General features: G+C 41.8%; 1 protein-coding gene across 32 annotated transcripts in view; it reads right to left on the bottom strand.

The window, feature by feature from the left end:
- Positions 1-12,863, bottom strand: part of obscnb (obscurin, cytoskeletal calmodulin and titin-interacting RhoGEF b) — a 97,782-nt gene that overhangs the window by 61,474 nt on the left and 23,445 nt on the right. For 30 of the 32 annotated variants that reach the window (XM_084057672.1, XM_084057702.1, XM_084057690.1 and 27 more), the window contains exons 15-27: positions 12,214-12,489; positions 11,146-11,421; positions 10,785-11,057; positions 10,416-10,682; positions 10,054-10,323; positions 9,335-9,601; positions 8,609-8,875; positions 7,602-7,714; positions 7,013-7,166; positions 6,739-6,900; positions 5,281-5,385; positions 1,321-1,587; positions 25-294 (exon numbers count right to left, since the gene is read on the bottom strand). In XM_084057672.1, coding sequence (XP_083913798.1) covers positions 25-294; positions 1,321-1,587; positions 5,281-5,385; positions 6,739-6,900; positions 7,013-7,166; positions 7,602-7,714; positions 8,609-8,875; positions 9,335-9,601; positions 10,054-10,323; positions 10,416-10,682; positions 10,785-11,057; positions 11,146-11,421; positions 12,214-12,489 — 2,967 coding nt within the window. The remainder of the gene's footprint in view (positions 1-24; positions 295-1,320; positions 1,588-5,280; positions 5,386-6,738; positions 6,901-7,012; positions 7,167-7,601; positions 7,715-8,608; positions 8,876-9,334; positions 9,602-10,053; positions 10,324-10,415; positions 10,683-10,784; positions 11,058-11,145; positions 11,422-12,213; positions 12,490-12,863) is intronic. The other 2 variants (XM_084057676.1, XM_084057678.1) reach the window with 2 other exon arrangements.

The raw sequence follows: 12,863 nt of genomic DNA, 5'->3' as shown, positions 1-12,863 counted from the left end.
CTGTTTTCAAGTTCTCATTTTTACCTTTGACAGTGAGTTGGGCCACACACTTGCTTTTGCCAGCGGTAAACTGCACAGGGCCTGTCATGGATGCTTTGGTCTTTTTGAATGTGAGTCGGTGCATGGTGCCTTCTTTCTCCATCTCCACATCAGCGCTCTCCTGCACAGCAGCTCCGTTCAGGGCCCATAAGGGAGGCTTCACCAGCTCCATGCTGATTTCCACTTCGAAGACTGCAGCGAAAGGCTCCGTCACTTCTACTGCACTGAGCTCCCGCACAATGCTGATAGACTGCTCTGGAGAGGCCATAGATAGAGGAGGGTTTAAGCTGAAGGTGCAGACCATGCAGTGCTTCCAGAAAAAAAGTTGTAGTAAAGTTTGTGGGGATGTGTATATACCTTCTTTTCATAGTGTTACACACACACACACACACACACACACACACACACACACACACACACACACACACACACACACACATATCCAGTATATATATATATATATATATATATATATATATATATATATATATATATATATATGCTGTAAATATATGACTGTGTCATATTATTTCTGTGGCAAAGAAAATGTGAAGACTCTGCAACTTTGTGTACCATTGTGCACAGTAAAGAATTCACAATGGACCTTACTTAGCCTGTAACCCTCACCTCACCACCATACTTGATGTACTGTACTTTTATAATGGGTATTTGCCAGCCAAGAATTCAGTGGAAAGGTTATACAGTAGATGAATAACCCTGTAATGGCATGAAGCTGGTTTTTGTTTTGTTTTGCTTGCTCTGGCCGTAGGCATTGAGTTAATTACAGAACCAGCTGTGAATGAGGTTTTATAACAATAAAGCTTTCTTGCTTGAGGTATGTTGAAATACTGTTTATTTCCTTGTAAATTAAATGATTAAACATAGTAAGTTCTATTTTATTATTATTGATGCCATTTATCTTTTAGGTCAGGACACAGATGTTGCAGAAATGTGTTCACATATTTCACCATGCTACAGACAGACAGACAGACAGACAGACAGACAGACAGACAGACAGACAGACAGACAGACAGACAGATAGATAGATAGATAGATAGATAGATAGAAAAGGATCTATTTGATCTATCTTTTAGGCACCTATTAGTCTGATGGCATGAAATCAAAGATTTTTTGGAAGAACTCGTATTCATATAGTATATAATTTACATACATACATAAATGCCCTACACCTGGCCATGTAAATGGATACATGTGAGCTAACCCGAACACCATGTTTGCAATAGTCCTCAAAAGATCTCGGTCATCTTCCACCGGGGTTACCTTCCACAAGCAGTTTACAGGATGTCTTGTCGTCGCCGGCGTCACAGGTGTAGGTGTCTTCATCGCCTGCGTCGATGTCGTTGATGGTGAGATAGCGGTACACGTCTTCACTTCTGATCTCATGCTTCTTGCTGGGTTGGACCTCCTTCTTGCTCTTGTACCACTTGACCTTCGCACTGGCGCGAGACACTTGGCATTCAAGGTAGCCACGATGCGTATACATGGCTATCTTATCCCTGAGCCGCTTCACAAACTTGACAGGCAGCTCTACAGTAACAACAACACCGTATAGTATCAATCACCATAGTCATTATCATTAGCATTATCATGGATGCAATAGACTGCCAATGCCAAACGCATTGTCAAAGCCAAACTAACACAATATTAAGGACAGAGAATGATCAAGTCCAAAACATCTTAGAGCCATAGTACGCAGGTCTAATAACTGTAAAAAACTAAATCATTGCATTTGATGGACCATCCTTCCGCCCTTACTACTGCCCTTACTTAAGTGGCAAGCGTGGTGTAATTACATGTTACATTAAGCTGCTCATATACAGTACATCAGCTTAGGACAACTTATGGCAGAGTTAAAATGTGCTGTTAATATGACAAGGAAAAGCAATTACGAGCAAAGAGTGAAATTATTTATAATGTTTATCCAATTGATATAAAATCTATTTTTCTACCACTGAACCTCCACTGACATCATACTATCTGAAGAAAGTCCAGCTCATTTAATAGGAAAGTTAACGTTCAAACATCTTAGACAACCACAGGTCAACAAACCTATATAACCAAGTTAAACAAGTCAGGAAACAGAACTCAAACCCTCCACAACGTCACAGCTCACCACACCTAGCATAGTATTACCTCAGTTCAACAATAACCAAATAACCAAACAAGTAACCAAATCTGTCCAAGAAGAAACCTAACCATAAGTAATACTGTATATGTCACACTACAGTACATCACAATAAGTCGACCAAGGGCCAAAAGCACAATTCATTATCTATAGAAGCAATAACACATATAATTCCGCAAAACAACTCTTAAAGCCACTTTAAGCCGCCAAATAATCAGAATGTTCTCTTCTGTGAAGAAGTCTTGAATAAGGTAGAGGGATAATAAACCCTGCTGAAGTCACGTGGACCATTTCCATTTATATTTTGATTTTATTTAGATAGAGATCCTATTTAAATTAAATTAAAATTAAGCCAATTAAAATTGGCTTAAGGGTACGGTGTCAAGCTCATGTCACCATGACTTAGTAATAACCACATAAAGAGTTCCCAATGCAGCTACGCTCAAACTATGGAGTGTGTTGTCTGACCTCAATGTGTCGTCGTGGCATCAGGTGCAAACGAGTTCAGTTAGCCACATATATGGGCACGAAAGGGGGCATGCCCATATATATGAATATACTGATGACATCAGGGATCTCCATATATGGGCACAAAAGGGACAAGGACTGACAGTTACAGATATCTCCACATATGGGCATAAAAGGGACAAGGACTGAAAGATACAGAGATCTCCATATATGGGAATATCAGTCGGATCAGTGATGGGATGTAGATGTGAGGGCCGTGTAGCTGCCCGAACCTCTAGTTTTAGAAAGCTAAAAGGGAAACACATGCAAGGAAGGCACATGTGGGATTCCATGCTAGAAATTCCACAATGCCATATCCTTTTTAGGCACGAAAGTGTAATGTCTCAAAATGAACACTGGCTTAGTAGATGGGTTTAGACCCAAGTCAGTTTAAGATTGCCCGTGGCTGAAATACTTTGAAGCTGAGACTACCAGAAGAAACCAATTTCTTGAACTCCATGGTGGATGAACAAAACTCTACTCATTGAACAGGTTTGTGTACAGGTAAACCATTGTTCATTGCACATACTAAACACAAAACCCAAGCCTTAATCTTTCAAATAAGTTAATTCCTATGAAAGGAGATATAAAAAACAATCAACCAAAAGCAAAGATACCAAATAATTGTACCTTCAATTAGCAAAAGAAGATTCTGCACTTGATGAGTTTTGATTTGAGTTGATATACTTTCCATTAGGGATTTTTTTCCTCTGCATTTGACCCATACTAAGGAACAGTGAGCAGCCAGAGTACAGACTCCAGTTTTAATGCCAGTATCTCAGTCAAGGGCACTGATGCAAACGCCACACAGAAAGGACCCCTGCCAGGGTTCGAACCAAGCCCCCAGAACCGAGAGGGAGAAGTGAAGCGCTTTGGACATGGTGGCCGATCATAGGTACTGCAGCGTATTACGGCTGGGGCCAGACACATGAACGAGCGAAAACGGTTTCAACCAAAGGGTTCGACTCACAAGCTTGCCCCGCCCGTCACATTTCCCAACCCGGAAGAAAAGGTGAAAAGGGCGTAGGCGCTGGGTGAGCAACTCCATACAAGTGAATGGGCGGGGATTTCCGGTGCCCTGTCTATTATTTTTAACTCTATGGTTTGAACCCAGTACCTAACCATTGTGCTGCAGCTGCACCACCACCTTTTCTGAGACAAGACAGCTAAATCCCAAGGAAAACAAGTGTTCTTGAGAAATCAGAGAACAGCACACCTCAAAAAGCATTTTGTTCCTGGGTGTCTGGTGGCTCAGCCAGTTGGTTTACACTACAGACCATAATGCCGCTTGTGCGCCACGTGGCCCCAAGTTCAAATCCATCTCCTGATATCTCTCTCTTACTTCTGCTCATTTTTTTATCCATCAGTGCTGATATTTCCTTCCACTACATTATTTTTCACAGACCACCACAATAATCACGTTAAGTCTTTGTCAGCATATGCTGACAAGATTTCCTTAGATTTTTCCTCTCTCTACACTTTCCTGTCTCAGAAATAAAGCAAAAAATGCTGGGAAAAAATAACTTTCAAAATAAAAGCACAAAAAAGCATTTTGTTCTCATTGCCATCAGATCCCAATGAGGCATAAAGGCCTGAACGGATAACAGTCATAAATGCAGGCTGCAAGTGGATATCTTACTTGACCTGACTAAAACGTTGTCAGACTGTAACATCAAATTACCTACTTGAGCAAGAACACATTATCTTTGAAAATTCGAGTAATTTGGGTTACTTGTCTAGTATTTAAATATTACTGTAGGTTGCATGTAAGCATTGCTATTTCTACTACTGTACATACCACACAGAAGTTGATTTAGTTACCTGACTGCCACAAATTGGTCAGAATTCCAAAGTAATTATGATTTAAAAATGATGTATAATCTAATGTGACTGCCTGACTCCTTTAGTCAAGTTGGATAGATAGAGATGATCTATTTGCATCCTGCATCTATATAAGCATAGACCACCGAAGTCCTGACGTCACTCGTTCATCCCCAGGTTCGTAAAGTAATTTCGCTATGGAGAATAACATTGGGTCATCATAGAATCGTCTCATATAAGAATTGTGGTCCAAAAATAAACAAACTGTCTCGGCATAATTGTCAGGGAGGAGGTTCTGTATCGTTTATGATAGTCAGTCACTTATATTTGATACAGTCTGTTTGTGGCGAAAATGTAACTAATTCGGCGGAAGTAACATTATCGTTTTCTCACCGTCAGTTGATGCTTCATATCCATAAGAGTCAAACCGCCGGGGTCACTTGTTTATTTTTGGAACACAGTTCTTATTTGACGTGATATTAAAGACGTCTATGGGATTCAGAATGGGGGGGGGGGGGAAACCGCGAACCAGGTAGACAAACCAAGGATGTGTAAATTACGTCAGACTTCGGTGGTCTATTGTCAATAAATTAATCTGAAAAAGGAAATTATGTAATTTCACGAAACCAAAAGCAAACTTTAATTGTTTTATTAACTCAATGTGAAATAAAAATGTTGCTGTATGATGTTGTGCATATTAGACAACTGCTTGGCACATGATGCATTGTGTGACATGAAGCCAAGCTGAAAAGACTGAATTTGTTTACCTTTCACTTTCAGTTTTGCAGTTGAAGAGGCTTTGTCAGCTGTGAATTTAATCTCACCCACATCCTCTGGAGTAACAGACGTGAAGAGCAGCACATAGGTTCTACCTGCATGGGGCCATAGAAGACAATTTGTAAGAATATGTCTATCAACAACGAAAGATAACACACAAGGACTGTAGTGCTGTATTATTAGTGTGGTTGCCCTAACAGGGCAACCAGACTATAGTACTCTATACTCTTTCTTTCTCTCTAAATAAACTTTATTTCAAACCGCATCTCCTCCCACAGTTTTTATTCCCCAATGTCGTGCCATATGTCAAAATGACCGTCTTGAACGGGAATCGTACGCTTGTATTTTGCTAAGATATTGGTTGAATAGTTTAATTGATATTGATTTATTAGTGCATTAAATTTCCCCATCCACTTTAATGTAAAAGTGAAAAAACTCAAATTCAAGTATTTTTTGGCCTGTAACGTTTTGGCCTGTAACTCTTGAACCGTAGGTTCGAAAATCAAAATTTCTTTTCACCTGGATTCCTTGGGTCACGACGCATCTCCCCACGCCCATTTGCGTCTGGATGGATTTTTTAATATTGATTTATTAGTGCATTAAATATCCCCATCCACTTTCATGGGAATTGCAAAAACTCCTATTCAAGTATTTTTTTCTCGGAAACCGTAAGGGCTACAGTTACAAGCCTTGGAGGGGAGGTTAATAGTTTTTTGCAAAATTATTATGAAAATAATCACACCAGTCGGCCACATGGTGGCGCTATAACAGCCCACTTTACCTTTTGGCCTATAACTCTTGAACCGTAGGTCGTAAAATCAAACTTTCTTTTCCCCTGGATTTCTTGGGTCACGACGCAACTCCCCATATAGGCCACGCCCATTTCCACCTAGATAGATTTTCCGCCATTTTGAATTTTCTAAAAAACACACTTTTAGCTCCTCCTCCCACATAATTTGTCCAAATTTCACAAAAATCGGTACACATGATGTCTGGGCCCATGCGATAAACCTATCCAAGCAGATTTTTGATAGTCCGTACCGTTCGTCCGTAAATGGCTTCCAAAGTTAGCGGGAGGGGCCCGTTTGACAAAAAATGCCATAAATCACGAACGAAACGTCCGGTCAATCCCAAATTTGAATCACATGTCGAGGGTGGTATACTAAACCAATCCCCAAAAGCATTGCTACTTTGATCCATAGGGGGCGCCACAAATGCTCAAAATGTAACTGTTTGATGCAAAAACCTTATTTTGGGGGGATCGATCCTCTCAAAATGAAACGCAAGTGATCTCAGGAGTGACGTGACAATGTAATTGGCGCAGCCTCCGACGGTATTCATCCCAGCGTATTCTTCGAGTCCCGGCGGCCGCAGCCCGCGACCGGCGTCGGCGCAACCACACTTTGCAATTGCCAATTGCGACGCGTCTAGTTTGTATTGTGCCTCACCTTCTTGTCTCATCTTGATGTTGTCACCAGCTTTGAGTTTGGTGCTTCCTTTGTACCACAGGCAGTCCACTTCATCATGTGAGATTTCACAGACAAACGCAGCGCTCTCCTTCTCTGTCACCTCCACATCCTCCAGCTTCTTCACAATCTTAATATCTCTAGCTGGAAGGGAAAACATTCTTAAGCCTTTCTACTATACAGAATCACTATTAACTAATACTTTTGAAAAAGGGAAAGAGCACCAAAGTTGATGGTGTCATATAATGGCAAGTACCATGAATGGTGAGCTTGGAAGATGTGTTGTCATCAGTAGTGCGACAGATGTAAGTGCCCTGGTCTTCCGGGGTACACTTGTGGATGAGCAGAGTGCGTTTGCGGCCCTGAGAGTGGATGCCAATGTTCTTCCCTGGTTTTAGCTCCATGTCACCCTGTGGAGTAATTGTAATTGAAGCAATGATATGAGCTAAATGCCCTTTTAAAGAGGAACTAAACCCATGACCATTTTTGTCAATTTTCTGCTATCTAAAGGTTAAAATCATCTAAAGGCTAGGCTAAACTTTGTGATATACAGCTAGAGCTAGTGGGGTGTTTGTTTTAGGTATGTCAGTGTACAAGCATTGACAATACTATTCATTATTTAAACTGGCATTTGGCATCATCACATTGGCACACCTCCATATAACAAGACTATTATTATTAATTTTATTAGCTGCAGCTACATTGCCAACATCACAGTCTACCCAAAATCATTCTTCTTTAGATTATTTTTAATCCTTAGTAGGCAGAAAACTTACAAATATGTGTCTATTTTGTCCTGTCATGCTTCAGGGTTAAATATTTAGACCTGAATTCTGATTTCTCACCTTGAACCACTTAACATCCGCATTGGTTCTGGAGACCTCACACTCAAAAGTGACTTTGTCCTTTTCAGGTGCACTGATATTCGTCAAAGGGCTAGAGATCTTGGCAAGAGGCTCTGTAAAAGCAACATTTAATGGTCCTTAAGTCCAAAACATTACATTACATTACAGTCATTTAGCAGACGCTTTTATCCAAAGCGACTTACAATAAGTGCATTCAACATAGGTAGGCAAGAAAACTACTAGTCACCAGAAGTGCATTCTCTTCTAAAACAAGCAACTAAGAGCATACCTAGCGTTAAGGTAAAAAGTGCAATATATCAGCTACCTACTTTCTCAAACAGATAAGACAAATAGGAAAATCAAACGAGCAAGAGCTAAAACAAATAAGTACATAAAATAAACAAGATCCAATAAAACAAGAGCTCATACAAATAATTGACAGCAAGTAGGCAAGGCTAAGAGGAAGGGTCAGGGTAGTGTTTCCTGAAGAGGTGGGTTTTCAGCCTGCGGCGAAAGATGGGCTGTGGCTCTGCTGTCCTGACATCAGTGGGGAGTTCATTCCACCACTGTGGGGCCAGAACAGAGAAAAGCAGTGACCGTGTAGATCGGCCAGAAGGACCTCTGAGCGACAGGGCAACCAGACGCCCAGAGGCGGCAGACCTAAGTGGTCGGGCAGGGGTGTAAAGCTTGACCATAGCCTGGAGGTAAGAAGGAGCTGTTCCTTTCACTGCCCTATAGGCTAGCACCAGGGTCTTAAACTGGATGCGAGCCGCTACAGGGAGCCAGTGTAGAGAACGGAGAAGGGTAGTTGTGTGGGAGAACTTGGAGTGGTTGAACACCAGACGAGCTTCAGCTTTCTGAACAAGCTCCAGAGGTCTGATGGCAGACGCCGGGGCACCAGCAAGGAGGGAGTTGCAGTAGTCCAGGCGGGAGATGACAAGAGCCTGGATGAGCACCTGCGCTGCCTTCACGACAAAGTAACTAACTGAACTAACTGAAAATCATACCTGTGACAATGAGTTTGCCAGATGTATGAACATCGTCTGCTTGGAAGGCAATCATTCCTGCGTCTTCCATTTTGAGTTGAGACAGTGTAAGTGCGTGCTTCTTCCCTAGAGCTGTAACACGGCAGTTGGGCCCTGTTCTTATCTTGGCCGCATCCCTCGTCCATGACCCTTCTACATCAGCCTGGTTGAGTTCCACCTCCAGAGTTACTGTCTCTGTCTCATGAGCCTTGGTTTCCTTCAGGCCCTTCACTACCTGTATCTTTCTCACTGAAGAGAGTAGGAAATATGAGTTTATTACAGGGCTTTGTTGAATACTTGATTCTGATAGGTCATTCAAGGCATTCTGCAGTCTGTCATTCCTGAATAACAGGCCACAGTTCTGCCTCTGTTGATGTTGCTATGATGTTGAAGCTTTTAGCAAATAAAATAACTTTTAACTCAATATTTCAAACAAAATAGTTGATTTTGTTGGTAAGTAGCCCTGTAATAAGCGGGATAATGTACAATGAGCCGGTCATTATTGTAAAATAAGCCACTTTAGGGTGAAGCAGTACCTCCACTTTGCATTGGCGCTTTTTATTTTGCCGGCTCAGTAACCGTTTCATTGTACATTATCGCTTACTTGTACAGCATGCATGCATAGGTAAATCATACTGTATCGTAACACATTACTTTACATGGATGCAAAATAAATTTGAAAATGTTGAAATGGAAAATCAATCTTACTCTCCACGGAGAGTTTAGCCTGAGTCTTGTCGTCCAGAGTCTCGCAGGAGTACAGGCCCCGGTCAGCAGAAGTCGCACTCTTAAACACCAGACTCTGTTTGGCTCCATCCACCCTGATCTCCATGTTTCCTCCAGACTGCAGCACTATGCTGTTCTTCATCCACCTAACCTCAGAAGACGGTTGACTCAGTTCCACCTCCAGCTTCACCTCAGACTGCTCATCTGCAGTCAGGTTCTCCAGTTTCTTCTTAAAGGTCACAGGCACATCTGCAGAGAGAGACCATCACACGTTAAAACAGCTGTCTTTAACCCATGAAGACCGGAAATGCATCTGTGTAACCACTTAAACCATTACTTAATACTTTGGCTAAATCGTGAAAATGTGTACAAATCTTTGAATATACATATTTTAAAGCAAACATTTATAACTCAAATCTTTGCTTCTGGGGGTCCCTGGAACCAAATATTTTGAGATGGGGGTCCACGGCCAAATACATATCATTTTGGGTTTTTCAGAAAAACTGTTAGGATTTAGAAGACATTTGTAGAATCCCCAGAGGCAAAGATTTGAGATATTCAGAGATATCTACAAGCTCATAGCGCGGCACGAGTGTCGTGCTATGAGCTTGTATATCTGCTATTTTTGAATAGCCAAAGAAATCTAAAATGACACAGAAAAATTAAGTATTCATTCACGCCCATGCAGTGCGTGTTCTTACGTTGCACTTGCAGTGTGGCTTTGCAGCTTTTGCCTTCTGCATCGAGGCTTATCTCCCCTGCATCCGCCTGGGTGACAGAAGTAATGGTGAGGCAGTGGCTGGTGCCACCATGTTCAATCTTATACTTGGGCCCCGCAGTGAGGGGTGCACCATTGCGGAACCACTTAACGCTGACGTCTGCCGGGGTGATACTGCATTTGAAAATGGCGTCTTTGCCTTCCACTGCAACCACATTGTTTAACTTCGTAGTCAGCCTCACAAGCCTGGGTTCTGAAAGGAGAAAAACAAAAGTTTTGGACTCAAATAAATACATGTCAACATTTCTACCTTTTTCATGTGTTTTAGCATCAATTAAACTCTACCTTTTGAGGAGACTTTAGCAGAGGTCTTGTCGTTTTTACATTCACAGCTGTATTCTCCCTCATCTTCCTTAGCCATGCCAGTCACAGTGAGTGCCCGCTTGGCACCATCTGTGCTGATGCAGAACCTGCCGCCTGGTTTGATCTCACGACCATCTTGTCTCCAGAGTACATCCCCAGAGGACTGGTTCAGTTCACACATCAGGCTAAGTGTGCCACCGAGCTCTGTGGCCACAGACTTCAAGGGCACCACAAACTTCAAAGCTGAATCTAGATGGAAACATGGGATATGTTTATTAGACCGCAAAAATATTAGCCACCTGCAGAGACAAGTGTGTATAGTGCTTGTGACACTAAAACAAATTCACCAACCTTTGACTTGCACTTTGAACTCCATTTTGTCGTCACCAGTTTGACAGGAATATGTCCCACTGTCTTTAGCATCACTGGATTTTACAATAAGGGTACAAGTAAGGCCATGCCTTTTCATTTCATAATTGCTGCCCTCCTTCAACTCCATGCCATCCCTGAACCATTTGACGGTGGCATTCTCTGTAGTCAGCTCAGCAGTCAGAACAATCTTTTCACTTGCTTGAACACATGTATCCTTCACCACAGACTTCCTCTGGAATTTGGCAGCTGCATCTAAAGGAATAAGGATATCATTTAGCTACTATGCTGTATTCTTGTGCAGAGAAGAAATAACCCCAGGCCAAATGTATTGACGTTTTACCTGCCACTTGCAACTTGAACACCAACTTCTCTGTTCCAACCTGACAGATGTACTCTCCAGCATCCTTCTTCTCGATCTTATCTACCACCAACTGACGACTCTTGCCCTTTGACTCCATTTGGATCGTCTTGCTGGAGGTCAGCAGCTTGCCGTCTTTGTACCATTTCACCTCTGTCTTTGTGTCAGACACCTCACAGCTCAGAGTGGCTTTCTGGGAAATAGTAGTTTTCACCTCCTTCTGGACCGACTCTTTGTTGGAGAATACAGCCTGGGCTTCTGTTAATGCAGAGAACACACATGATGATTTAAACATAGACTGTATAAATGAGATGGACAAACCCCCTCCGCTGCTTTCTACAGACCGAAAATGAATCCTTTGCTGCAGACTGTGGCTCCGCCATCTTTCACTACGCGTCAGAATGAGTTCAGACCATTATTGGTTGGGTAACTTGTCAATCAAGAGCGGGGGGCGGGGAATGAATGCTATTGGTTGTGTAGCGTGTCAATCAAATCATCCCGCCCCTCCTAGAGAATAGCCTACTTTATCGTCAATTTTATAATAAATAGAACCATAATTTAGCAAAACGCATATCCTGATGATTGAAAGGAGACTTTAAACTAGCGACTGGAAGCATATAGAATTTATGACAATTTTTATTACAGTAAGAAAATCGAGTCTGAAAGTTGGTAAAAACCCATCGGCTTGCGTTATAATAAATTCTTTCTGAACTCACAGGTCGGCACGGGTGAAACAGCGCCTCTCGCTGGACATTTACTAAACATCCGGGTTGGCCTCATAGTAAATATCTCAGCCTTGCCCCTTGGATTTAAACACTGATTATGACCCTGATTAGGCCATGTCAACTGATATTTAAGATCTGCACTAGTCTACACAAATTAGGGGAGGACACCATGGACTGTTGGCACATGTTTGGATCCTGATCAAGCCGTCACAATTTTTACAACTATAATATGGACAAATCTGAACATGAAGAAGAAGAATATGTACCGTATATGAGGCTCATGTTTCTAAATAGCATACACACATGCTGATATTTAAAGCCATACCTGTCACATGTACTTTGAATGCCAATTTCTCTGCACCAATTTCACAGATGTACTCTCCAGCATCCTTCTTCTCCAAACTGTCCATCACCAGCTCACGAGTCTTGCCCTTTGACTCCATGTGGATTGTCTTGCTGGAAGTCAGCAGCTTGCCGTCTTTGTACCATTTCACCTCTGTCTTTGTGTCAGACACCTCACAGCTCAGAGTGGCTTTCTGGGAAAGAGTAGTTTTCACCTCCTTCTGGACCGACTCTTTGTTGAGGAATGTAGGCTTGGCATCTGAAGGAAGACCAAATGGAGGCGACAAAAATAACATTAATGCTAGATTAAATACCATAACACCGCACAGAAAGGGACTAACCAGGGAGTCACAAAACAACAGAGCTGCCTTATGAAATCCTCAAATAACAGTGTAATGAAGCGCAAACATAAAACATAAAAGATAAACCCAAGGCACCCAGGTGACATCAACACGAAAAAAGGTACATTAATTATACATTCTCAGACTCAACAGATCATGCCAAATACTGCTTTGATGACAGAATTAAGAAACACAGGACAAAAAAATACAGATCATTTCAACATTACTACACAAGACAAAAGAACATGATTAATACAGACAACCAGAAATCCCACCATGAAACAAGCAGATG

This window comes from Gymnoscopelus microlampas (assembly GCF_963454915.1).
Source record: "Gymnoscopelus microlampas genome assembly, chromosome: 5".
NCBI lineage: Eukaryota > Metazoa > Chordata > Actinopteri > Myctophiformes > Myctophidae > Gymnoscopelus > Gymnoscopelus microlampas.
This window is presented reverse-complemented; position numbering and strand designations above follow the sequence as displayed.